Genomic DNA, 24990 nt, shown 5'->3' with positions numbered 1-24990 from the left:
GGCTTCAGACTGGCAGGAGTCTTCCTCTGTTTGGTACTTTAAATGCATGACAATGATGTTAAACTCCCTCCACTGTCATTCTCTTGGGTGTTATCTTACTGCATAACCATTCAGGTGGAAAACAACAACATGCTTTGGGAAATGAGCAGCCAAAATGCACTGCAGTCAACATCACTTGACAAACAGATCCAAAAATTTCAGCTCCTGTAGCGTGGACTTTCCCCACGTCTCCATTTACTAGTTCCTCTGACTCCATGAGCACAGATTACAGCATCTTCTTTTCAATAACATGGACGTGTCCCTCTTTGTAATCTTGAAGACACCCAGCACTTTGGTTTGTCTTGTCACTTTGCTGCTTGGCATATTTCCCATGCGTAGAAATACTTCCCTGCTTTAGTAATTTCATAAACCATCTAAAAGCTTTCCCACTAGAGTAAAAGCAAGACTGGGAAGAGCTCTGACCTTGGGAAAGGACAGCTGGAGTTTTTTGTTGTCCCTCTTAATAAACATTTCCATTTCCAAATGCAGGCAGATGATGCTTGATGTTTCAAAGGGATGTAATGACACTGCTGGTTTGGTGTAGGAAGCTTAGAGGCTGATGTTAATGCTGGAGAAAGGCTGAGTGAATAAGCAGAGAATCAGCAATGGATGCATTTTCAGCATGAGTAAGCGCTGGAGGCACTGCAGGAAGGAAGCTTGGATTGGTGTGGATGTCAGCGCAACCGGCCAGTCACTGCGCTCCCCAGAGGTCAGATCCAGGCGATGGGAGCATGGTGCCATCTCAATATGGAACAGTGTTTCATTATCAGTCACATAACTCATTTATCACACAGAACGCACAGCATCACTACCAAGTTACCCACCCACCACCCACTGCTCCTACAGCAACATCGTACCAGCACTGGGAGTGGGACAGACAGGAAGAGATGGGGCAGGACAATGGAACAGAGGCAACCACAGGTCCATGCTAACGTGTCTTTGTGTTCTCCACAGCACCCAGCCTGGACACAGTGTGTTCTGCCTCACTCCATCTGCTCAGCAGCTGTATCTTCTGCTCCATTACTAAGCCCCCCCGGCTTCTTCCCTGCTCAAAAGGCTCTCAGCAGACTGGAAATCAAGCTGGCAGGTTTTATGTTGAACCAATGCTTTCAAACTGTGTTAAAGCTCTTAATTATTAATAGCGAAGTTGTAATGTGCCAGTAGGAAGCCAAACAGCAGTTTAGGAGGGAAGTGTTGGTAAATCAGGAGCCAGCATCTTAGTCACATCTTTTCCATCGCGCCACCGCTTCTAATACATGAAGTAATTCTGCAAGTCTGGGGGCATTAGTCACCAGCGAGTTGTATTCGCAATTATGGAGAACTCAACAGCCCTTCAGAAATCTCATTTTCCCCTGGCAGTCAATCCATTGCTGTCTTACATCCCCCAGAAAAGAAAACTCTCCCATCTGCCACCCCAGCAACCATATGGGATTCCTGGAAAATGAAGGAAATTGAAGTCCCTGTGGGCTCACAGCTCCCAGACCAGCCGGGGGGTGTTCGGTAGGATCAGATATTTGAGCTAAATACACCCTGTGCACAGAGCAGCCCTGCCTCGCTGCTGACACAGGTTTGCCAGCCACGAGCAGCTCAAACCTGCCATTTGGGATGGCAACGGGGCATTGGAGCTGCAGGAAAGCTGAGCAACACGTCATGAGGATGGCCTTGGTGCCCGGGGCTCTGCAGGACCCGCAGCTCAGCACCAGCTTTGTCCGGAATTTCTGCAAATGGTCAGAAAAGCTACTCCAGACCGTAACAAATTGACTCCTGGCTAAGAAATCTTCCTCGCATAATTCGATAGAAGAACCATTCCCAGCGCAAATCCCAACAAAACACAAAGGCAGCTTCTTTAAGCCTCCATCAGCACCTCAAGCTCAGGCTCTTGTTTTCGCACTGTGCCAATATCCTCCATGGAGTGTGAAGAACAAACACCTGCCCACCGAGGGCGTACGCGTTGGAAAAAACAATGGGGATTATTGTGGCCTGTAAAAATGATTTGAGAAGAATGGGTGCGTAAAGTCACCGCACCATCATCATCTGCATTCACTTGATTTGCCTGATTTCCTTCTGTGTCAGTTCTTGTGCTGCCTCGTTCCTCAAGTCCTCTGCAAACATCAGTTCAGAGCTGATCAGAACATGTCACTCAAAACTCCAGAGACTACGACACCGAAACGATGCCATTTATCAACAGTTCTGGTTTGTTCTGCTCTTTCTTTCTTCATGTTTTCTCCACTTGAAAACTCAAACTTTGTAATAACACTTTTGCCTTGTCAACTCTCAGCAGCAGAATCCTCCTCCTCCCGTCGCACATCTCCTCCCAGTGCAGCCCAGTGGGAGGTGGGAGCACGACAACCCTTCCAGTTTACCTACTCCATTCCTCTGCACGCAATCAAGCTGAAAACGTCAGCTTTTCTCCCTTCCCACTAATGACACACTGTGAAGATCCTGCTCAAGCAGTGGTGGCTTTAAGGTCCCTTCCAACCAAACCATTCCATGATTCTATGATGTATTGGAAAGAGGTGATTAGGTAGTGTCATTATTTGAAGAAGCAGCTGCTGGGGGACAAACCAGCCTGGGCTGGAAGATTCCCAGCTCCCCATCCTCTTCAGCGAACAGCTGAGGCTCTCAGCACTGCTTTGTCATATAGAGACCTCTTTGCCTTGAAGCTGATGTGAACACGATTGCTTCCTATGAGCACACGGAAGGCAGGAAGCTGCTGAAGCTCCTGCACCCACCACCACCACCACAGTGCAGAAGGATGGGCATCCCAGCTCTGCTTAAAGAGGGGATAAGCCTTCCCCCTGCTCCTCAGAGCTCCCCAGCAGGGTCTCTGGGGGCAAGGTTTGGATGTGTTAGAGCAGGCGGTTGTGTCTCTCCCCTCTTTCCCCATTCCCACCCCATCAGCCCCGTGTGGGCAGAAGCTGGAGGGGATTTTCCTCTGCCCCACAGGGAATGTGGCTGCATGTGCTGATGTTATTCCAAGCACCGGCGCAGACAGCAACAAAAGATGAAACAGTGCTCCTGCCTCCCATGGCTTCCTTCCCCACTGCCGCTAACCCAGCCGGGACACCTTCACCATGGGAAGCCCATGGATCCCCCCGCGCTGCTGCCCCCAGGGCCGAGCTGGGCGAAGGGGGAGCGATGCCAGCGGGGGAGCAGGGAATAATTGGCAGCGGTTCTTATGGCACTGATAATTTCCCAGCTTAGCACAGCCCTGTCAACAGTGTCTGCACAGCGCAGCGCGCGGCAGCGGCAGCTGCACGGGAAGCGGACACGGGCAGGATCCCCTGCGGAGGCAGAAAGGGCCGGGCAGATTGAGTTACCTCCACGTTGGGTTGAAGTGCTGGCGATACAGCTCCAGCTAATTTATGAAGTTAATTAGGCACAAGGATCCTCTTTCAGAGGGAGGCAGGATGTCTTTGTGCGCGGGCGGCCCTGTTCCCCTGCCCCTGCGCAGGGAATTGTCAGGCTTTTGCTGGGAAATGGGATCCGCGGGAGGCGGGGTGGCCGCCCCGGGACGGCCGGTGGTCCCCATCCGCACCCCACTCACGGCTCCGGGGAGGTTTGGGAGGTCTTCGGCATTCCCAGCGCCTGTGTGGGGCGGCTGGAAACCAGCACTGCTCCAGAAAACACTCCCACATTCGTCAAAAGGCTTTTACAAGGCAGAGTCCAGGCTGCATCCTCGGCTCTGAATTCAGTCTGCCTGCAGAAAGGGGAACCCAAGAATGCACTCGGCTGTTTCCTCACAAATATTTTGTCCGCGGTGACATTTATAGGTGGCAGAAAGACCTAATTTACTATCATTTGCTTTCAGCAGTCTCAATAAAAGTGCTGGCTGGGCTCACACTTGAGACGCTCTGCCCAAAAGAGGTTTGGATGCAGACTGAGCACAGGCGCTGGAAGCGGAGCCAGGATGCAGGGGCTGAGCGGGCTGGGGCAGCCCCAGAGCAAAACACACCCTGGGACCCACAGCTTGGCTGGAATCACAGAGAGAGCGGGATTGTTCAAGCCTGGAGAAGAGAAGGCTCCTTAAGGGGAGACCTGAGAGCAGCTCCAGTGCCTGAAGGGGCTGCAGGAAACCTGAAGAGGGGCTTGGGACAAGGGCCTGTAGGGACAGGCCAAGGGGAATGGCTTGAACCTGCCCGAGGGGAGACCGAGATGAGCTTTAAGATCCTTTCCAACCCAAACCAGGCTGGGATCCTATGACAACAGATAGGAAAGGATAAAGTGGAAAGGAAAAGAAAGGACTGGCCAGCACAAGATGACTGTGAGATGTACCCATCAGCTCATCACAAAACACAGAGTGTTCTGCTACCTGCCCCAGGGAAGGCTTTGTTGTAGCATCTTTGATTCCTGCATCCACTCCCCTGCTATGGCCATAATGTATTTTCAAATACTGCTCTATTTGAAAGTAAAATTGCCATTAGCCAATATTTGTCTGAGGCACTTTCTTTGAAGCAAACACTGCTCTGCAGCTATCTCCACACTAATTACATGAATTAAGAAAGCAATGAAAGTGCACTGTCTGGATTTGCTTTCCCAGGCTTTCAAGAACGCTGCCTTTTAAGCGTACGTGCTGCTGAAGTTTGAGGCTCTGTTTCTACCTCCCTTGGAGGGGGATCTAATTCAATTCAGCTCACAAGAAGCACCTTTAGATGTTCCCAGAGCAAATCACACGAACAGAGCGGGGCTGTTCAAAGGCAGAAACTTCTGAAAAGCCTCCTAAGAGGCAGCGCTGGGAAGAGCCGAGGAGAGCAGGAGTCAGGCTGGAGGAGCTGCGGGACACCGGGAACACGGAGCCTCTGAAGAGGCCGTCAGCCTGCCCGTCTGCCTGCCCATCCGCCTGCAACCACCCGCGGGCGATAGCACCCAGAGGAGAACGCCCACAGCAACGTTCAAAGCAAGGACATAACTCACTGCTGCTGAGGAGGGAAGGTGGGCGCCGGCTCCATCAGTAAAGGGCTCCGAGCCTGACAAATTACCTTTGTTTTAATGGATGAGCCTGTAGGAAATATTTTGGCCTGTGACTACCAGTTCACATGGGGTTAGCCACAGAACTGGAGGCTCATTTTATGAGAATATTTGGCTCAATTTTCAAGCTCCATTTGTGGAAAGTTTCTAGACCGAGAGCCAACTGAAAAGTGAAAGAGCTCAAGCTTTGAGAAGTTGTTTTGCCAAACTCCGGGCATATGAAAAGCCCACACAGCAGAAGAACAGATAAACCATCCCTTGGAGCCTTCCCCTTTGCGAGGCCAGCGCAGGGAGCCCATGAGCAGGGTGCTGGGGGAGCTGGCATCCCACCAGCGCTGGACCTTTCCTCTTGGCCACACAGCCTCAAATATCTGGCCTCAAATGGAAGTTCCGCCATTTCCCTCCACCCTCCCAAAACACCATCCCCGCTCCGGTGGCCTTCGAGCACCGTTCTTTATCACCCATCTCAAAATACCTCACGGAAACACACAGATGCTTAGAAAAGAAATCCAAATCAAACACAGCATAGGAAAGAATTACAAAATCCATACACATACATGTATATATATATGCAGGTTTTAAAATGCATTGCCATCAGCAACTAAGCCTCAAGTATATTTATCTGTGGAGTCTACTGAGTACAGCGCTTGTGTTTCTCGTGAAACAGGTTTAAGGATGTTTGCCAGAACCCTGAATCACCAAAGTTTATGGAGCTTTCTAACTGCAGGCACAATCCAGGGCTCCCGAGTTGAAACTGCTTTAAAAAACCCAAACATACAGCCACCCTTATAACAGTCTGCAGCAAAAGAAATAAATAAGTCACAAGATACTTGGAATATTATGTCATCCGGAATAAGCCAAGCAACAGACTGGGAATTTACAGCTCTTTTCTCAAATGAGGAAACGAGGAGATAGGCGGTTTCTGTTTTAAACTGGGAACAATCCCTGCACCTCTTGAGCACGAAACCAACCCCATGGCTAAAGTGCAAAATGCAAAGCACCCCCCAAGACATCTGCCTGCATCCCCGGCACAGAGGAACACCCTGCGAACCCCCCCAGGGAAGGAAACTCTGCAGAAGCTGCCTTTTTGCTGGAGACATTTGGGATCTTCCCCCCATCCTGCACTGGCACCAACCATGCTCATGGTGAGCCTCTGCAGCAAACTCAATGCTCTTCCTGGTGCTGAACCTGCACCTCATTTCTGCTGTGCTGTCCCCAGTCTTCCTCTTTTGTATTGCCTGTGACCCGAACAGGAGAGGAAACAACATTTGGGGTAACTTCACCCCAGTCTACGGCAAACGCCACAGGGTCACCTGCTGCTGTTAAGGGCAGCTTCATGGCCGAGAACCCTCATCCCGTCCAGGCAAGCTCATGTGCAGATCTGCCATTAGGGCTGTCCCAGGGCTCTTCCCCATTCCCATGAGCAGCACAGCAGCACCTCGCAGCTCTGCTAGGAGATGGAAAAGATGCAAACCCCAACCAGGCACACGGGGAAGTAGGGAGGGAAGGGAAGGTGAAATCACTGTATCATGACACTGCTTGGAAGGCAGCGCTTTGAGCAGCAGCATCCCTGCTTGGTTGGGGACAGCCCAGGGCACCTCTCGCACCAGCTCGGAGCCATCCCACCCCATGGGGACCACACATGCCGAGTGCAAAAGCCCCGGTCCCAGCGTGCGACCGCAGCAGGGAAAGGTCCGCATTTAGATAAGGCTTTTCCGGAGGAGCTGCGATTACAAGATTTTACCTAATCACTAAAAAATGCCTTTTTTTTTTCTGTTTGGCAGCCACAGGATCCGCCCCTCGAGGCCGCCCTTCGCGGTTAGAACCCACAGCAGGCTAAAACCCAGCGTTCCAGGGCCGAGCTTTGCACGGCAGCACCGAGCGGGGCCGGTGGGAGATGCTGCTCTCGGTGCGTGTCACCCTGCGGGGCCAGGCACAATGGAGGGCAGCACAGGACCCGCTGTGGCTTAGGAGGCTCCCGGGGGAACCCCAGCCTGGAGCCGCTGGCCCCGACAATGCCTCTCCCAGCTCTTGGCTCTCTCTGGAGCCGCGGTGGCTCCCGGCCAGGCGGCCACAATGCAGTGGAAGGAAGAAGAAGCAGCTTTGTTTAGCCCAAAGCCTCGCCATTAATCAAGTTCCTATTTCCTCGCAGTTCTGCTTTACCCAGCCCAGATGCCCCACGCGGTTTCTACACCATGGAGGAGGCCAGGCTCCCCGCACTTACTACCAGGTTTCTTGGCAATCGCCTCTAAACAGAGAGAACCAGAAAATGAAGCTGAAGTAAAAAGAAACGTCTTTACTGCAGCAAGCACTGCTCGGATGGCGTTACGAGTCCAATGCAATGCAGGAGCCTCCTGAGCAGGCCGCTGGCCCCGCGACATCTCTGGGCACCAGCTCCCAACCTGGGAGGAGAAGACCCTTCTAAGCACAAATTACCCCAGTTTTAGAGTGACAAACACCGATCACAAAATCCCGGTGCCTTTTCCTGCTCTTTTTACAAGTTAAAAGAGGGGCTGAATATTGGGGAAGGGAGAGCGCGGGTTCCATCCAGGTTCCTCAGGGACAGGAGTATTGGATTGATGAGAAAATGTCTTAAACAGAAGTCCCAGAGATGCCATTTCAGAGCCATTCCCAAAGTGGCTGACGGGAAGGCAGGATGAGGGTGGGACCCGCTTCTGCGCCTTCTGCACCTCTAATTGCCGCTATTCTTCAGGAACATAAACAACAGCAGCAAAAGAGAAGAAAGCCATGAAAGCCCCGGCAGAACAAGGGCAAGGGAGCAAATGGGAGAGGAACTGAAGAGGTCATGGAGGTTAAGGGCTCATTTCTGACACACCACAACCCTCTCCGGACAGAGGACAGACGGGCAGACGCTGCCTGCTCTCCCTGGGCAGGGGGAAGCTGGACCCACTGCCAGCCCACCCCAAGCACACGCCAAGCCCCAGCACTGCATCTGTGTTAACCTATAGATCATTTTCCCCTCTCTTTAAAAGCATTGCTGGGTTCCGTTCTCCTGAACCTCATCCATCCTTCTGGAACGGGTGATACACACGGACTGGATCAGTTCTGCACCTCACCGCCGTTGTTTGACAGCAGGAAAGGGGTTATTGCAGAAACACTCCAACCTGCGAGCCTGACCCCGGAACACTGGTGCAAAGAGGGAAACAGCTCAGAAATCTCCCTGCAAGTCCAAGCACTTCCCACCCTGGCACTGCCACGTTGTCCTTGGGCTTTCACAGCCTGCAAGGGCCTCCCCAGACACGCTCCTGTGTGCCTGCAGGGGGGCTTTCTATAAATAGGTTTGTTCTAGCAGCCAACCTCACACGGCATCCAGAAACCAAGAGACTCTCCCTGGAATCCCTGACCAACACCAGCCCCTGCTGCTCTTTACACCTGGCTAATCCCCTCCTGACAGCGGCGGGACATGGCTCCTGACATGAGAAGGAGCTGTTCTCACAGTAACTTGACTAACGAAGCGGGGTACAGTAACGATCACATCACTGCTGGTACTGACAGCTCCACAGAACTTAAAACCCCAAAGAAAAGCAAACCCAAACCGTTTCTTTTTGCAGCAGAGGGTGGGTGCAGGCAATGGAGCTGCTGCGTGAGGCTGTGCCATGTTTATGCCGTTACTTCTCCGAGTGGAAAAAGTGACTTAAATTCTATGAGGAACCAGCAGCATTTAAAGGTCTATTTACTTCTCCTCGTGGGTTTTTGCTTACGTGTGTCACAGCCGATCACTGCAGGAGCTGTTGGCATTTTAAGAGGTTATTTATTCCAAAAAACACTGCCCCATCCTGTTTGATGCACTGATGGATGCTGCAGTGGTTTGTCTGGATTTCGGATGGCAAGGGATAGGGTAACGGGGAGAAGGTGCATCAAATGGTACATCCCAGCCACCAGCCCATGGCTTTGTTGTGCCATCACCCCCAGGCCCAGTAACACGCCACTGGTGGAGGCTGGTTTGCGAATATATTAATGCTCAAATTTTGTCTCATTTTCGGGAAGGGAAAATGTTCAAGTTTTATAACTGGGATGCCTAATGAAGATTTATTCTGGTCCTGTAAATCAAAACCACATGGAAATAACCTCTTTTCCTTGCATTAACTGGGTTATTTTTTTCATGACCACTAGACCTTAGCTCTGCTCCTCATTTCTTTCCATACCCATCAAGGGCAAGAAATAGCCATACTTGGTCAATGAGAAAATGAAATAAAATGCAAATAGACACGTGATGACTAAACCCAAGTTTCCCAAAGCTAGCATTTCCCTAAAGGCAGAGTTCCCAGGGTGAAGGAGGTGCAGCCAACACCATGTGCTGGGGCTGGGTGGTGGAGTGCGGGGCTCAGCCTGTCCATCGACCCTAATGCCACGCGCATCCTCAGCTGCCATCGGTCCCTGCTGTGGCCTTGGCTGCGGGCGCCATGACATGGCCCTGCTTCCCTCTCGCCTGGGAAAATCCCTGAATTCAAAGGCTGCCAGGCCCGGAAAGACGTGGAGAGGAGGAGACGCAGTCAAACACAGGCAGTGCTGCTGGGCTCGTTGTATCTCCTTGAGAAATCAGGCAAACCTGCCCAGTAATATTTCATTTCGAGGTCACAACAGATGGTATTTCCTTCATCAAGCAATTTTTTTCCCTGCGTTCATTATTCCTGACTTGGCTTGCACCTACAAAGCCAATTCCAAGGGTAACCGGTAAAGGCGTTGATTTGTGAAGGGACTTGCTCTGTAATTACAGCAAAACCAAGGAGACACGGACCAACATGCGAACTCATCCTGCATTACAAGGACATCAAGATTGCCAACCCCTGCACTCCAAAGGTGGGCAATGCTGAAATACGGCAGTGAAGCCAGCCTGTCTTCCCAACACCAACTTCCTCAGGCGCAGCAGCAGGACGGTGCAGATGGAGCAGGTCACCTGGTGCTGGCCCATGGCTAGCTGCAGGAGTGCATGGCTAGCACTGAAATGGGACCTCAGGACCCTGGCAAGCATTCCTGGGGCTATCTGGGAATGTTGGGTGCTCTGCCACCCATCCCAGCCCTTCAAAAAGGAAAGGTGTTTGCAGCATTCACCTCCGATTCAGCCTCAGCCAGATTTAAGCACTCGGAGCACATGGACCCAGCACAGCGGGACCCTGCACACAGCGAGGTCTTTGGGAAATGCAGGGGACAGAGATGAGACTTGTACATAAAAGAGAGAACAAAAAGCAGAAAGCAAACACCAACCAATGTGTCAGTTCTCTGCAGCGATCCCCACATCAGAGGCTTCACAGGTACACACAGCAAGGTGTTTCCCTTAAAGGATGCTAAAACCCTCAATCTTAAATCTCCTGTTTCTCATGATCACACAGTGTAGCTCGAAAACTTGCCCCAGTGCAGCCGAGAGCACAGCACCTTCTGGTTCTTGTTTTGCCACGTTTTCCAAGGAAGCAGTTCTCTGCAAGGGCAGGATAAAGAAATCCAACACTTCTTTAGGAGCAAACCCAGGTCCCTGGGGCTTTGGTGGCCCCGGCAGCCAGCCCGGTCCCCCCGCAGTGCCCGGTGTGGCACAGCAGTCCCGCTGACTCACCGGGAACAGCTCCCGCCCAGAGCTCTGTTTCCATAAAAATAAAGCCAGCCCCAATAAATAAATGCATTCCCATAGTAAAAATCTGCTGGGAAGGAGGAGCCCTCGCCCCGCAGCAGAACCATCTCCCTCCCGGTGGGTGAAGGAGGAGCAGCTTGAGGGCAGGCAGGGCTGAGAAGGGAGGAGGACAGGAGTAACAGCAGCACAGCAGGGAACCTGGGGCCTGCCGTGGTCACTGCTGTCACCCTCATCGTGCCCGGAGGCTGGGGAGAAGCAGGACACGCTCATGAGTGGGATCTGGGAATCAGCTCCGCTCCCATGGAGCAGACCTGGGGGATACCCGAGAAGGGAGATGAGAGGCTTTTGTAAGTGCCACTAATGCCAGGTCCTGGATGGGACACTGGGGGCACCGTGCTCACCCTCCTGCAGGACAAGGGGGAGATACGCGCCGACACCTAAAGGCACCAAACCTCAGAATAAAGCAGGAAAAGCCCTAATTAGTGAAGGCATTTCCCTGCATGGAAATCTCCACCAGCCTCTTGGTTTCAGTGATGCATTTAGCAGAAAATAAGGAGTAGGTCAAATTCTGGTCTGGATTGGTTTGCAATTTACTGACCTTTGCTGCTGTCCCGTTAGGGAAGCAGCAGTCCCTTACTCGAAGGGAAGGAAGCACCGAATCCAGGTTTCTTTTGTCCTTGTTCTCTTACAGGGCTCCTTGCTCACAAAGCAAGCCCTTTTTCAGAACGCGGGATTTCCTGGCTTCCACACACCTGGAATTTTACAGCTCCTCAGCTGCAGGCCCCGGCTCAGGCAGGGATCAGCTCATGGCCCGGCTGCCGGGAAGCAAATCCCTCCTGATGGGTACTCAAGCGGGGTGGCCCTGGTCTGCCGCCAAAAAATCACCAAAACCAGTGAAGAACACAAGAAAAACCCAAAGTCCTGAAGCAGAGCCCAGAGCTGGGTCTCACAGGACAGGCAGAGAGGTTGGCAGAGCGTTTGCAGGAGCACAAAGGGCAAAGCACCCCGAGACCTCAGGTATACACCCTAACTTTGGCTCTGTTAATGACAGGGGAGCACCAGAACCCCTAGCATGGAGCAACAGCTACTCCAGACAGGCTGCAGTGTGTGCACTGCCCCAGGCTGCCTGCAGAGCCTGGATTACTCAGCTGGTTAAAATCCAGAAGCAGCTTTACACAGATGATACTTGGGCAGTCCCATGGAGCAGCAGTGACAAAGCCATCGGGCTCTGGCACCATTCAGGCACCCAGCCCCAACCCAGCCCGTAAACAGCCATGGGGCAGAGCTGGGGGATGGACCCCCTGCTGGGAGCCCTCCTCATCCTCACCACTGCAAACCAACACCCTCACGGACTGCTGACCACCGAGGGCAGAACACCACAGACCTGCCAAACCCATGGGCACAGGCTTGTACTCATGAGTAAATGGGCACAGAGGGGCTGCAGTGACAACTACACATGCTGTTTTAAAAGAATACAATGAAGTCAGACCCTTCATTTCTCACTAAAAGATTGGATTAAAGATACTTGATTCAAAGATTTGGGGTTATAGAGCATGGTATTATTCACCTCAAGACTCAGTTTTCAACCTTTAGCTCAACATGGACTGAAAACTTGTGTGTTGCTGTGTGTGTGACAGTGACCACATCATCACTGGATTTGAGGAAAAGCACCAAATGCCACAAACACGGTCAGAGCCAGAGGAGCTGCCGGTGCTACCCTGGTAATCACCGCCCCACCTCCCAGAGCTGTACAGGCCCCTTAACTGGCAGCGAGCAAATAGTCCCACTGCCGGGCTGCTCGCTCACTTCCTTGGTAACAGCAGATGCCTCTGCTCCCCCGAGGCTCACATAGCTTTAACTGATGCATTCTGCTGGCTTTATGACTTCCTTCAAAAAGAAATGATTAGGAAGAGGCAATTCTTGGAATCTGAAAAACTGTGAATTTGGCAAACAACTCCTGTAAGGTCACAGCAAGACTCAGGCTCACAAACCCTGCTATACTCGAAGTCACACCATTGTTTTTTCCCCCTTGAAGGATAAATAAACTAAAAACATCCTGTTGGGGGAATGTATGTGACTGACTTCCAGAGCTTCAAGCAACAGTATGGATGTGAGAGATCAACGCATGTAACACACAACATTAATGCAGAGGTGTCCTACCTGTTGGATGCTCTATGAGCCACCACAACACTCCTTGAAGGTCTCTCAGTGGATAAGTCCACAGACAGGGTATGGCATGGGCTGAGCCTCACACAGTCAGTGCCAATGGGACCGGGCTGGTTTGGTACTCGTGCAGCTCATGGGTTTAGTGGCAGGAATGGTGAGGAGAGAGGCAGAGCGGATGGATGAGAGCCAGAGCCTGTCCTCTGTGCACACATGTGCGCACTCAGGTACTTACCTTTCTGCCCTGCAGGCTGCTCCAGCAAGGCCCTGAGCCACTCCTGCATGCTGGCAGTGAGGGCTGCACCCCAGAGCCCCCAGACCCAGCCCCTGCTGCCAACCAAGCCACCAGCAACGAGTTTCACCATCCCTACCAGCACCCACCCTGGCACTTCCCCATTCTCATTCCTCAGTGGTCCTTCCACTGCTAACCAGGAGAAAGCAGCTGAAGCCTGCTCTCAAGGGACCAGGGCCTTCCACGGCTGAGTGGGAACTGGACGTGTTTGGAGCCTGTGGGAGGACCGGAGGGGTGGGAAGGAAGGTCTCCTTTAATTGCAAAGGTCGCCGCATGCAGCGAGCCCATAAACTGCCGTGGCAGGAGCAGCATTCCTCCAGCGGTCCATAGGGACGGGCAGGGGCGTGCCGAGGAGCACTGCCGGGAGACTTGGCTTCGGCTTGCAAGGACCGCGATGGCTCTTGAAGATCTGAGCAGATCTTCACATGGGCGAGGAGGGGAGGTTCTGTGGGAAAATGCTATCGGGCCCGGCAGAGCCGCGGCAGGAAGGAAATTCCCGCACCAGGGCCGGCCATCGGCGCGAGGGCTCAGCTGTGGCGAGTCCAGGGGACTTCACAAATAACCCGGGCGTCCCCAGGGACTCATTGCTAAGGTCGCTATTTTTTCCCTTGAACTTTCCAGATGAGGGAAGCAATAGGCGAAGCAATGGCACAGATTTGGCCGGAGATCAACTGTACTGACAACAGTCCCAGAATTTAACTCAGAAGAGAAGTCCTTTGTGCTCGCTGGAGTTAGCACCAGCTGGGCCGAGCGGCTCCAGCAGCAGCGTGGAGTTCTGCTCGAAAATACCCCACATGTGCAAGATAACCAGAGCCGAAGCTCGCCGGCAGATACAGCCCAGAGTCACTCATTGCACCGCTCAGACCGAGGGGAGAACGCAGGGCACATGCGAGGTGCCCATTAAAAATTTACATGTTAAATTGTACTCGTCAACAAACTGCTGGGGTTCGGAGTAAGAAACAGCCTTGATTAAAGATTAAAGACGGAGAGCGCATAAAACACTAATTACCACTGTACTTACAGTGAATTTGGCCTGTTGGGTTTAATTACTTCTAGTTCGAGATCACTTGAGTTGAGGCTGGGCTGGGGCGCGCTGTTGGAGTTGAGGAAGCTGTTTACGTTTGAAGAGATGACGGATTCCAGGCTGGAGTTGATGAGACTGTTCCTGTTCTCCTCTAAAAAAACATCAAACCCAAGAGCCATCAGCCAGCGCACACAGCTGCTCCCGCACACAGAAGTCAAGAACACGCTGCTGCAAACGCAGAGTGTTCCTGGTAGTAATCCCTGCCCTGATGCAAACAGGGCAGCATCTTACCAGGTGTCAGAAGACAGGCAGTTAGGTTACACAGATATTAAACTATGAGAAATACCAGGTATTCTTTTTATAAGAAGCAGCGCCATTTAAACGAATACCACTTGTAGTTAAAAAACCCTCATTTTTTCTCAAGGCATTAATACTTCATACTTCCCCAAGACATCCAAAGTGCCACAAAACCTGAAAATAATTAAAATGCAAACTACAGCCAGGAATGGATTTCTCTGTGCCTGCAATCAGCTGCCGAGGGACTGAGCATTCGTGTGACAGAGCAGGGCAATGCTTTAGAAGAAGAATTGGCACAGGGTGCCCAGAGAAGCTGTGGCTGCCCCATCCCTGGCAGTGCTCAAGGTCAGGTTGGATGGGCTTGGAGCAAGCTGCTCCAGTGGAAGGTGTCCCTGCCCGTGGCAGGGGGTTGGAACTGGATGAGCTTTACGGTCCATTCCAACCCAAAACATTCCATGATTGTATATGACCCCAATGTGCTGCTCTGCTGACAACCTGGAGGTTTCTTAGTTTCTTGTTTCCCCTTGATCATATTCTGTTAAGAGATTTCCCCCTTATTTGTGTAACTTCAGCAGCGAAGAGTGACAATATCATGCATTCCAACCCGACACCCGCAGCATGGACACCCTCCTCGGTTCTAAGACAAATTACCTAAAATCATATTAATTCATTTTCATAAGATGCTTTTTCCATATAAACAGTAACTGTAATTGTGAGAAGCAATTATCATCACTAATGGCATGGAAAGCAGCCCTATTCCAGAAAACTGCTGCTTCTGTGATGATGTTTTCCTGAAAGATAGGCACCTGCTGGAGAACACAGCGACTCCTACTTCAAAGATAAATGTTACAACAATCATTTTCCCAACGCACACTAATATGATCGAATTACTACCACAAAACACAGCCTTTCCCTGCTCCCCACGCTCACCCACCTTCCTAAGGCAAAGCAGGGAGAGCCCCAAGCACTCGCTCTGCTCACCAGGTCCCTGTGCTGTTCTTTTAGCTAACAGGGACAGTTCCCTGTGCTGCTGGCCAGCTCCAGGAGCAGCACAAGGCATGGCCAGGAGGAACACAAGAGCTGAGAACTGAGTTGTAACACGAAGCAACAGCCTGAGCAGACACATTTCTGCCCCTCCGTGAGTAGGGACGGGGCACTGACTCTTTCACCTAAATATGTGGAGCATCACTTAGTGACAGCAATGGAAAGATGATCTTCAACATTTTTAAACTGCCGTGCACATAATCCTGGGGAAAATGCAGAACCTCCTGGCTGAGACTTTGTGTCTGTAAAAGGCAAAGTGCCTGAGGGCATCCAAAAAGGGTCACCCCTTGGAGACACAGGCGGGTGTCCTCCCTGGCCGCATGTGCTGCGGGAGCTGACGATGGTGACGATGGGGCCGAGGAACATGAGAAGGGAATGAGCAGGGGCCCGTCAGGTGCGGCAGGGACAGCAATACTCTATACTGTGCTAATGCAGCCTCATTTTAAGCCCCTGCTAAGGGCCTGGATGCCAGGCAATCTTCACACCCCCTCATCAACACCACTGCAGAGGAAACTGAAGCCTGATCCTGTTACGGGAATCGCCTCTTCCATTGACACCAGCACAATTGCATGGGAATGGCATGGGAATTACAGTGTGTTAGTCACGATTAGGGCAAAAGCTGTGTCAAGGAGGAAAGCCGGAGGCTCGCTTACGCTGCTCGTTGGGCTGTGCCGTGTGGAAGAGCGTCAACGGGCGCTCGCTGCAGGAGGGAGGCTTCGAGTCCGTGCTCTTCTTGCGGGATAACAGCAGCTGCGAGTTCGATGGCGGCGTCTCTGGCACCGTGTTAAATATCTGTTAAAAACAATAGACAAGTTGTTCTTTGGCATCACCGCTCGCACAGCGGAGCTGCCTCCCTGCCCGCCCGCACCGCTGCTCCGCAGAGCCAAATCCGAGGGACACACGCGCTCAACAGGGCAACGTTTTGAGTACCACATCCCAAATTCCCCATTCCCACCCCGTTTGCACTCATTTTCTCTATTCTCCATCCAAGATGCATGCGGTGGGATGTGAAGAACCCCAATCCTCTGGCACCCTGCTGAGCTTTCAAGGGTGCCCTGGGCACACAAGCCGGTGCATCCCCATGCACACCTCCCCACAGCACCCTCGCACCCACCGATGCAGAACAGCTTGGGAAAGTCTTCGTGCCTCCAGCCCAGCTGTCGGACAAGGGAGTAATCGCGGTTTTTCTGCAGGGGGTGGAATTTGAGAACGGCACGAATCTCAGAGCAGCAGCTTTGTTTGTTGCTCCTATCTGGGTAGTTGTTTCTCTTCTGGAAGCCCAGGCTCAGCCAGCAGCACTGCTGCCTCAAGACACGCTCTCTCCAGGTCTCCCTTCTCTAGGGTATATTCAACCCCATCCCTCAGCATCTGTCCCTGCTCTGCCTTCCCCTGCCAGACACCCAACCAGCACTGCCAGGGGTTGCCCATAGGAAAACTCTTCCAAAGGCAGCCCAGTGTGGCTGAGCTCCGAGGTGTCTCCTCCAGAGCCAACAGCCATTGCTGCTGGCCATGGGCTGCCCTGGCCTTGCCCAAAGCATCCAACATGGGAGCGGCTGCCAGCACTTAATTGCTTTGTTTCATGTAACAACAGCAAAATCCTCTCACACACACATAAACCCTGCACGCTGATTTCTACAAATAAACACGAAAGAGCCAAGACGTGTTAGCCAAAAACGTTAATGTCGCAGCTCTCCCCAAAAGCACAAAGCGGCGGGCGTGAAGGGCAGCGCTTTCTGCTTCGGGGGTAAATTAAGGAACATTTCTCAGTGAATTAGCTAAGGGCATCACTGCCCAACCTGTCTGTTCGCAGGGAGTCAGGTTCAGTTCCGAGCCCACAGATGGAGCGGGAGGCAGGAAGCAGGGATCAGTCACTGTGCCAGGCTCCTGCGCACGGCAGGACCCGGCCCCGAGCAAGCGAGCAGCTGAGCCCGAGTGCTGGGCACGCTGCGGAACAGATGGGTGGATTATGGACTCCTGCTGCAGCCCTTCCTGGAGAGCTCTGCTGAGCTCATTCACACATTCCTCCTGGGCTCATGGGTTAGCAGAGGGAGAAGCAGCCCAAGCCATGCTTTCTGCAGGCAGCATCGCCCGTTTTCACCCTGTGCATGCCTGCCTGTCGCCGTTCCCACCTCCAGAGTGGCTGTTTCCATGGTTCCCCATAGGAGTTTGGGGCTGGTGGCTCCCCAGCCTCTTGTACGGCTGCTGCATCCTGTTCCCTGTACCCCACCAGCCCATCCCAGCACCCCAACATTCCACCCCAGCATCCCACCATCCCTCCCCAGCATCGCCACTGGTGCTCAGGGCAGCTCACAGGTCCTGGTTAGAAGAGCTGTTCATAGCACATTGCTTACCATGCCAAACCACTACACAACTGCACATCCTCCAGGTGCCTCCCCCAGGTGCTCGGACCCGTGCCCTGAGCACTTCCCTCTACAGGCCAAATACAGCTTCTCTGGGGCAGCATCCTCAGCACAGGGGGGCTGAAATCAGGTCCAGGGCACCTCGCCTGCCCTGTGCTCCATTCCCCATATCCAGCACAGCCGCAGGTGCTTTAACATGCTCTGGCTTTCAAGTTGCTTTTCAATAGCAAATTCTACTTGGGAAATAAAACAAAATTTATAAATCAAAGCATTGATTTACGAATCACATTTTACGCGATGATTTCCCACAGCACACTTGAAAAGAAACTTCCAGGTTTTTGTTTCCTTTTTTTTTGGTCTTTGACAAAGGAAGATATAGATGCTCTTAAATAATGAGCTCAGTGATTAAAACCAGCTTCAGCTTATAAGGAGGTTGCATTTCTAAATGCAGCTGGAACACCGTTGTCAAACAATTTTACTAGAATCACAGTGCCAACAGTGGGACGCAGCCGCCTGATGAAGCAGAACATCAGTGGTTATCCAGGATGGACTTCAACCAGGAATCTTCTGGGCATCCCAGTCCTGCTATAGCATCTCCACTGAGATAAACCAGAGATGGAGAGCGGAAGCAGCATGGAGGCGCAGGCAGGGCTATTAAAAGCCGCTCTCTGTGAGCAGCACAGAGCACACTGGCTAAATTTAGCCACTCACAATGGAGAAAAGGCAATTAAAAGCTATGTTTAAAAAGCACAGCGCTGGTTCTGAAGGTCTAAGGAGAGACCCCAAGAACTGTACGATGAAAAGCTCACTGAAGATGCGACTTTGCCTTTATTGTATAGCCCAGATCTCTTCAGCAGCAAAGGAAGCCGGCACTGCAGGACCAAACCCTCCTACTCCACCTCCCTCAGCTCAGGCACAATCCTCTCCTTTTCACAGGGAAGTTGCTCAGGTTTGTTCCATTCTTCAATTTAACAAGAATAGCCGAGACGTGCTCCTCTCTGTGTTACAGCGCTCCCAGTCCCAGAGCCCAATTAACAGGGAGGGAGAGACAGTTTAATAGCCGGAGTGGGAGAGGAGCAGCCAGGATCCATATATCACATTTACAGCCATACCGTGCCCGCTCCTCAGCCTGACGCAGGCGGCAATTCCACGGCTCCATAACACCTTATCCCTGTCTGCCGAACAGCAAAGACCCAGCAGCACCTCGTCAGCGATGGCTGTTAAAAGGCTTTTTTAACACTTCTGCCCATCTTATGACAAGGAAGAAGAAAACAGGAGAGGTTGGTATCCTGCCCAAAGCAGAGGGATGGGATATAACGGCATATGAAGGTCCACCCCCAGTCTCTGCTCTGGCCAACAGCTCCGTGTATTCCCATGCACAAAACTGCATCTGGAGCTTGGAGAATAAGAAGCTGCTGTGACATTCAGTATGTTGGTGGCACTGAGTCTTACACAAGGACCAGCTAAAACTGCCAACAGCATCACTAAACATTCAGCTAATTACAGAGAAGAATAAACTGAAGATGGCCTGCTGAGGGCCTTGACTTTGGCGTTAGTCCTCACCAAGCCTGGTGCTTGGGGCTGTCTAATTCCCTGCATAAACTACTTTCCTATTTGTCATCAATACTGGCTGCATTAGCATTTGACCTGGTCAACCTTTTGCCTGGAGGGAGCATCATCAAGACGGTGAATGGATCTCTTAAACTGGTAACACTTCAGGACAATGGCCTTTTCCAGAGAGCTATAAAAATGAAAGCTTTGGAAAAGAACATGGATGGACATCTGCAACTGTCAGATGTAACAGTGCTTCAATATCAGGTTGGGCAAACATTGAAATTTTAAGTGAGAAATATGGTGCTAAACTGCAATCATTGAGGCTTTCAACACAGCATCCTTACTGTTTTTTGCACTGGGTGCACTCTTGGTTTGCCTGTCATGGCCACATCCAGAGCCATAGGAGAAAAATAATTTTATCCATTTAATTATATATATCCAGGATATAATTTATAACGCATTACATTACCAGCATATTCATTCACAACCATAGGCAGAAAAGGCTGATGGATAAATCTTGTTAAGTAGCAACCTGACATTTGGTCAGTTCCTTGGGTCACGTCAGCAGCCGGAGCCAGGCACGTTGCTCCTGCTCAGCTTTTCCAGGGTTCCTCTTTGCTGCATTGCAGTGTCTGGCAGGCAAATGGAGCTGTCGTTCCCTCCTTCCCAAGCCCTGATCCTAGTCTCATCCCAGCACTACTCCCCATTTCCAGAAGATCTGGTGTTAGCACATGGGACATCACCCAAGGAGCAGCAGGTCCCAGTGGCTGCAATCATAAGGGCAGATGCCAGCGTTGCAGCACCCCGATGTGCAGAGACCTTCTCGAGAAGAACATGTCTGAGAAGCTTTAACAACCGTTTCAGAGCCTGTTGCTGCTGTGAGTCTAACAAACAATTTGGATCCAGGACCTGGAAAGCTGTTAAACTTCCAGAAATGACTGAACTTTCTGGATTACACACAGGGTTTAATGGTCTGTGTCAGAACCTCTGGCAATGCAGAGCACACCGTGATTTATCCGTCATGCCGGGAACCTTCACAAAGCCCCTGTTTTGCTGACTGTGATTCCAAACCACACACGGCTACCAAGGTGCGGGGAGCACGCTAAGGCGGAGGTACCACCTGCAGGAGCACAAGGTCATACTCATCACTGAAGACACAGGATAACCAGCACCATATCCTGCAGCATCCTTCCCTTATACTTGTATGGCTCCAGGATGAATGCCTTTCCCCAGCAGTAATCTCAGGGGGAAGATGAGCCAGATCTCAGATGGGCTGACTGCGAATGCAGGCAGGCGAGCAGGGAACGCTGACTAACCCCCCCAAACCCTCCCACTGCCCCGGCAATCAGATGAACCTGCTGAAACGGCGGCGTAAACAGGCTGCCAGCAGTCATTCAGACCAAGAGATGTCATCACCAAGCCTGCTTTTTTCCCTGGTTACACAATGACAACAGTCACTTTGATGGGAGAGGCGTTCCACTTACCTGGGGGAAATATAATGTCAGACCAGACAGTCGCTGATTGCCAGGAACCGTTCAAATCAATTACGTTTTCCCTGCGAATGCACTTAATTGTAAGCAGTGGCTCTGAGTCACCGGCGTAAAACAACATAAAGCACCAGCAGCACCAGCACAAGCAACTTGCTTATTGCTAATCACCCACGGCAGCTCCTGTGGGGAACCTTCCAGGAGCTCCAATCAATTCAAATTAAGAAATACACTAAAACAAAACAGTCCTGAACCGGCGCTAATGCTGCATTTAAGAGATTTTCCTCTCCTGGAGTTCGGCCTTCCTATCTCCCTTCTTCCCAGGATCTTTTCCCAGGAGCCCTGCAGGGATGGGCACATGGGTTCACAGGCCCCTCAGAATCAGCTGGGGATAAATGTATGTAACCAGCTCACAGATCCACCCTTCCGCCAGTGCCAGGAGTCACTTCTGAGGAGGAGGAAGCACAGAAGAGCCAGGGCACCCCGGGGCAGGAGCTGTAACACAGTTGGTGAGCACAGAGCAGCCCTTCCAGACACGACCATTGCAGAGATCTGCCATCGAGTCCCCCGCAGCAGTGGCCGATGGAGGGCTCGGCTGGCACCGCAAGGGACCGGCGCAGGCAGGAAAACATCAATGTCTAAAGATATGTTTGTGTAAGGGCCCATGAGGGGAGGGCTCCATAAAGCACAGCGAAGGGGAGGAACAGCAAACACGCTCACAGCGATGCCGGTCTGCCTGTGACACTGGCGGCACAGCAGAGACCTCATCCCACTGGGAGAGGCGGTGAATGCCTCCCTGCGCCAACAAAGAGATGACAGACACGGAGGTGACCATCAGAGGCCACTGTGAGGTTTCATGATGGTTCCTCCACCAGGACCAAAGCTGGGGAAGCTGGGCTTTGCTGACAACCACAGGTTCATCTGCACAGCTACACAGATGAACTAAGCCATCGTTGCCACTACATTCCATGCAGAGGAAAAGAGCTCCTTCATCCTAAACAAATACCATAGCCCCGATGTGCCTGTGGAAGCAACTTCTCTAAGAACATACAACATGGACACTGTCCCCCTATCCCTGCTGGATGCACTCCTCATGCCCCTTTGCAGCCCCACACAGCCATGCCCTGGGTCTGCTGCCCACACCACCGGTACCAAAGGTTCAACCTTGAACCTCAACCTGCCAGAAACACATTCGCAGCATCTACAAGCAACATCCCACAGCAGAGCCAGGGCCAAGCCTGCCTCTGCTTCTTTCTTTGCGGCCTGAATGCTCAAATTAGTTATTTCTGTCCATCTCAAACCACACAGACAAAAGAGCATGTTTGAATTTAGAAGAAAACGGCATTTTTATGTGATGCTGTTTGCATGTGGCCAGCCAGAGGGACAGCCCATGCCACCGCCTCACTGAGCTGCTCCTGCTGCAGACATGAACATCCTTATGGCCAACTAACGCTAATGCATCATAATTCAGGGGATCAACAGTGTGCCATGGAATAAACCCGGATTTAGTCTGAGAAGTAGGAATCCAGCCTAGGCATGCACTTCACACTAGTTTCTTTTAGTGCCTATCTCACTTAAAACTAAGGACAGATTCCTGTTAAACCATGGAAAAGGCAAAGAAGTCAGGATTTCTGTAACGGAGACAGAGACATGCTGACTCACACCGAGATGACTATAAAAAAGGCTGGTTACCAGCCTGCTGGTTACACAACTACAGCCCAAGAACCATCAGTTCTGGAGCCTCTACACCACGTCCCAAGTCATGTCCATCACTGAACCCCCTGGCACAACCCCACCGCCAGTGCCGCTGGCTGTGGGGGCCATGGGAGAGGGGCTGCAGTTTGTAAAGAGACAAACTCCTTTCCGTACATGAACTGCACTGAAGGAAGCAAGTGAAGCCGTTACCTTCTCATGGTTTTCTATTAAAATCTCAATGACGATGTTCTGAAATTTGATGTCCATAATGGCAGCGACTGTTTCCTCTTGAGGTCGGAGCAGTGTTGGCCCAAACACCACACCCAGATTAGCAACAGTCATCAGGTTCTGCTTGTGATTATTCGCGACTCTGAAAGAGACGAAGGAAAAGGTGACAGAAGTGATGCGGAGGGAAACCCCCTCCCTGCCTCCTGCCTGGCACAACCCTCACAACCCTGTTTACATCTATTACACTCCTGGTGAGCTCCTTGAAGGCTCAGCCATGTGGAAAAGTACAACTTTAACTATTGTGTTACTGGAGACCTTTGAGCCTCAGTGAGTTGACTAATCCCATCAAACCCCAACGCTACGCTGGCCACCGAGTCTCATGTTGCAAACCACTCCCAGGAAAACATCTTGAATCATTAATGCTCAAAACTCCTCTACAAACAAATTGTTGGACCTCTGACACACGCTGCTCTCCAACTGAAGGAGTGACCTCATATGTTCCAAAACCCAACTCCTTCTCACCCATTTAAGCTTTTGCCTGTACCAGAGGTCAGCCCCATCCAACCAAAACAGGCTGGAAGGCGAAGATGGGGCCGTACCCCTGGACTCATGTACACACACACATGCTCTTCCCCACCCCACTGGGGAATCCACCTGGCATGGACACCCGCTGTCCCGGGGACCACTGACACTCGAGCCATCCTCCCCGTCATCTCCATCTATTTTTGTGTTCCAAGTATTGCAGCCCAGCGGGAGCAGATCAGTTCAGCAAGCGAAAGAGCTCCTATTGAGGACCTGGCACACTGCTGAAGTGCATTTGGGGGTCACTCTGAAGTAGCTCCGGTGTGACCCCTGGTCTCAGTGGTACAAAGCACCAGCAGCCCTAATAGAGCATGTCCTCTGCGCCAGCTCAGCCCCGCTGCGATGGTGGGATATGGGGCACGCTGCCATGTGGGATGCAGCCTGGACATCCCCAGGCTGTGTCCGACCATGAGTGCCAAGCACTTGGCTGCTCAGCTGCGACGTGCTGGAGCCCTGCAATGACACGTAACACTGTGACACACGTGCGGGTGACAGCGGGACCTGCGGTGGGAACCTACAGCCCCATCTCAGCGACTGTTTCGTGTGGTTTTGTCCTGACCACGCCAACCAGGAAGCCTGATGACTGCAGGCAGCTTTAGCCTAAGGGGGTGTCTTCTCCCATTCCTCCTCCTCTCCTGTTTTCCCTGAACAAATGCAGCAGGTTAGCACAAAGTGAAGCTGAGACTCAGACCTTGCTGTATCATCCCAACAATGTATTGCCATGAGCTTTAATTGATCTCAGGGCCAACACATCACCTATGTGCATGCTCAGCTTATTTCAGTATGGTGTAAGCTAGGGTTGGCTTAAAAGAAAGGATGCATTCCATCCTTCTTCATCCAAATCTCACTTGAACCAGCAAAGAACTCTTCATTCCTCATCCCTATATTTGGCTCCTCAGGCAGCAGGAGAGGATGTCATCACCAAGAGATGGCTCTTCAGCAACTTCAGCCCTATTTACTGTCCAGGCAAGAAGGCACATAGAATCATCACAGCCTGGGTTTGGGTTGAAGGGACCTTAAAGCTCCTCCAGCTCCAACCCCTGCCTCGGGCAGGGACCCCTTCCACTGGAGCAGCTTGCTCCAAGCCCCTGTGTCCAACCTGGCCTTGAGCACTGCCAGGGATGGGGCAGCCACAGCTTCTCTGGGCACCCTGTGCCAGCGCCTCAGCACCCTCACAGGGAAGAGCTTCATAGCGAGGAACACCCCTGGGGAATACACAGAGCTGCCACCTCCACCAGGCCTGGGCTTGGGTTACATTTCGAAGGTGCTGAGGTCCTGGCAAAGTCCCTTGGGAGCTTGTGGGACCTTCCCCATACCCGGAACTCCCCCCATCGTCAGTAAGCTCCGAATGCTTTAGCACAGTGCCCGAGAAACCTCCCATGCCAGGGCACTGCAGCACTGCAGGCTATGGGCTGCCCCAAGGGAGGCTTCGCTTACAGAGGTGATACCTGAGGAGGAAGGAGCCCATGCACAGCCTGGTAGAGCTGCTGCCACCTCCATCCCTGCTGCCCATCCCAGTGCACCGCCTCTCCCCACCCTCACCGAAAGCAAGAGCTGCCCCCGCAGCAGTGCCAGTGCCTGGCAGAGCTGGCAGCACAGAAGCAAACTCTCTTGAGGGGGACACAACCTCATGGAGCAGAGAAGAAGGCAGAAGAAGTCCAATAGGAAAAAAG

The 24990-nt window shown here is 52.0% G+C and overlaps 1 protein-coding gene across 2 annotated transcripts in view; it reads right to left on the bottom strand.

Annotated features, from left to right (window-relative positions):
* ARHGAP26 (Rho GTPase activating protein 26) overlaps positions 1-24990 on the bottom strand; it is a 117267-nt gene that overhangs the window by 13351 nt on the left and 78926 nt on the right. For both annotated transcript variants that reach the window (XM_065690775.1, XM_065690774.1), the window contains exons 18-20: positions 22718-22877; positions 16065-16203; positions 14068-14221 (exon numbers count right to left, since the gene is read on the bottom strand). In XM_065690775.1, the coding sequence (XP_065546847.1) occupies positions 14068-14221; positions 16065-16203; positions 22718-22877 (453 nt within the window). The remainder of the gene's footprint in view (positions 1-14067; positions 14222-16064; positions 16204-22717; positions 22878-24990) is intronic.

This window comes from Lathamus discolor, chromosome 10 (genome assembly GCF_037157495.1).
Source record: "Lathamus discolor isolate bLatDis1 chromosome 10, bLatDis1.hap1, whole genome shotgun sequence".
In the NCBI taxonomy this organism is placed as follows: Eukaryota; Metazoa; Chordata; class Aves; order Psittaciformes; family Psittacidae; genus Lathamus; species Lathamus discolor.
The sequence above is the reverse complement of the archived record's forward strand: the minus strand, read 5'-3'. Positions and strand labels throughout refer to the sequence as shown.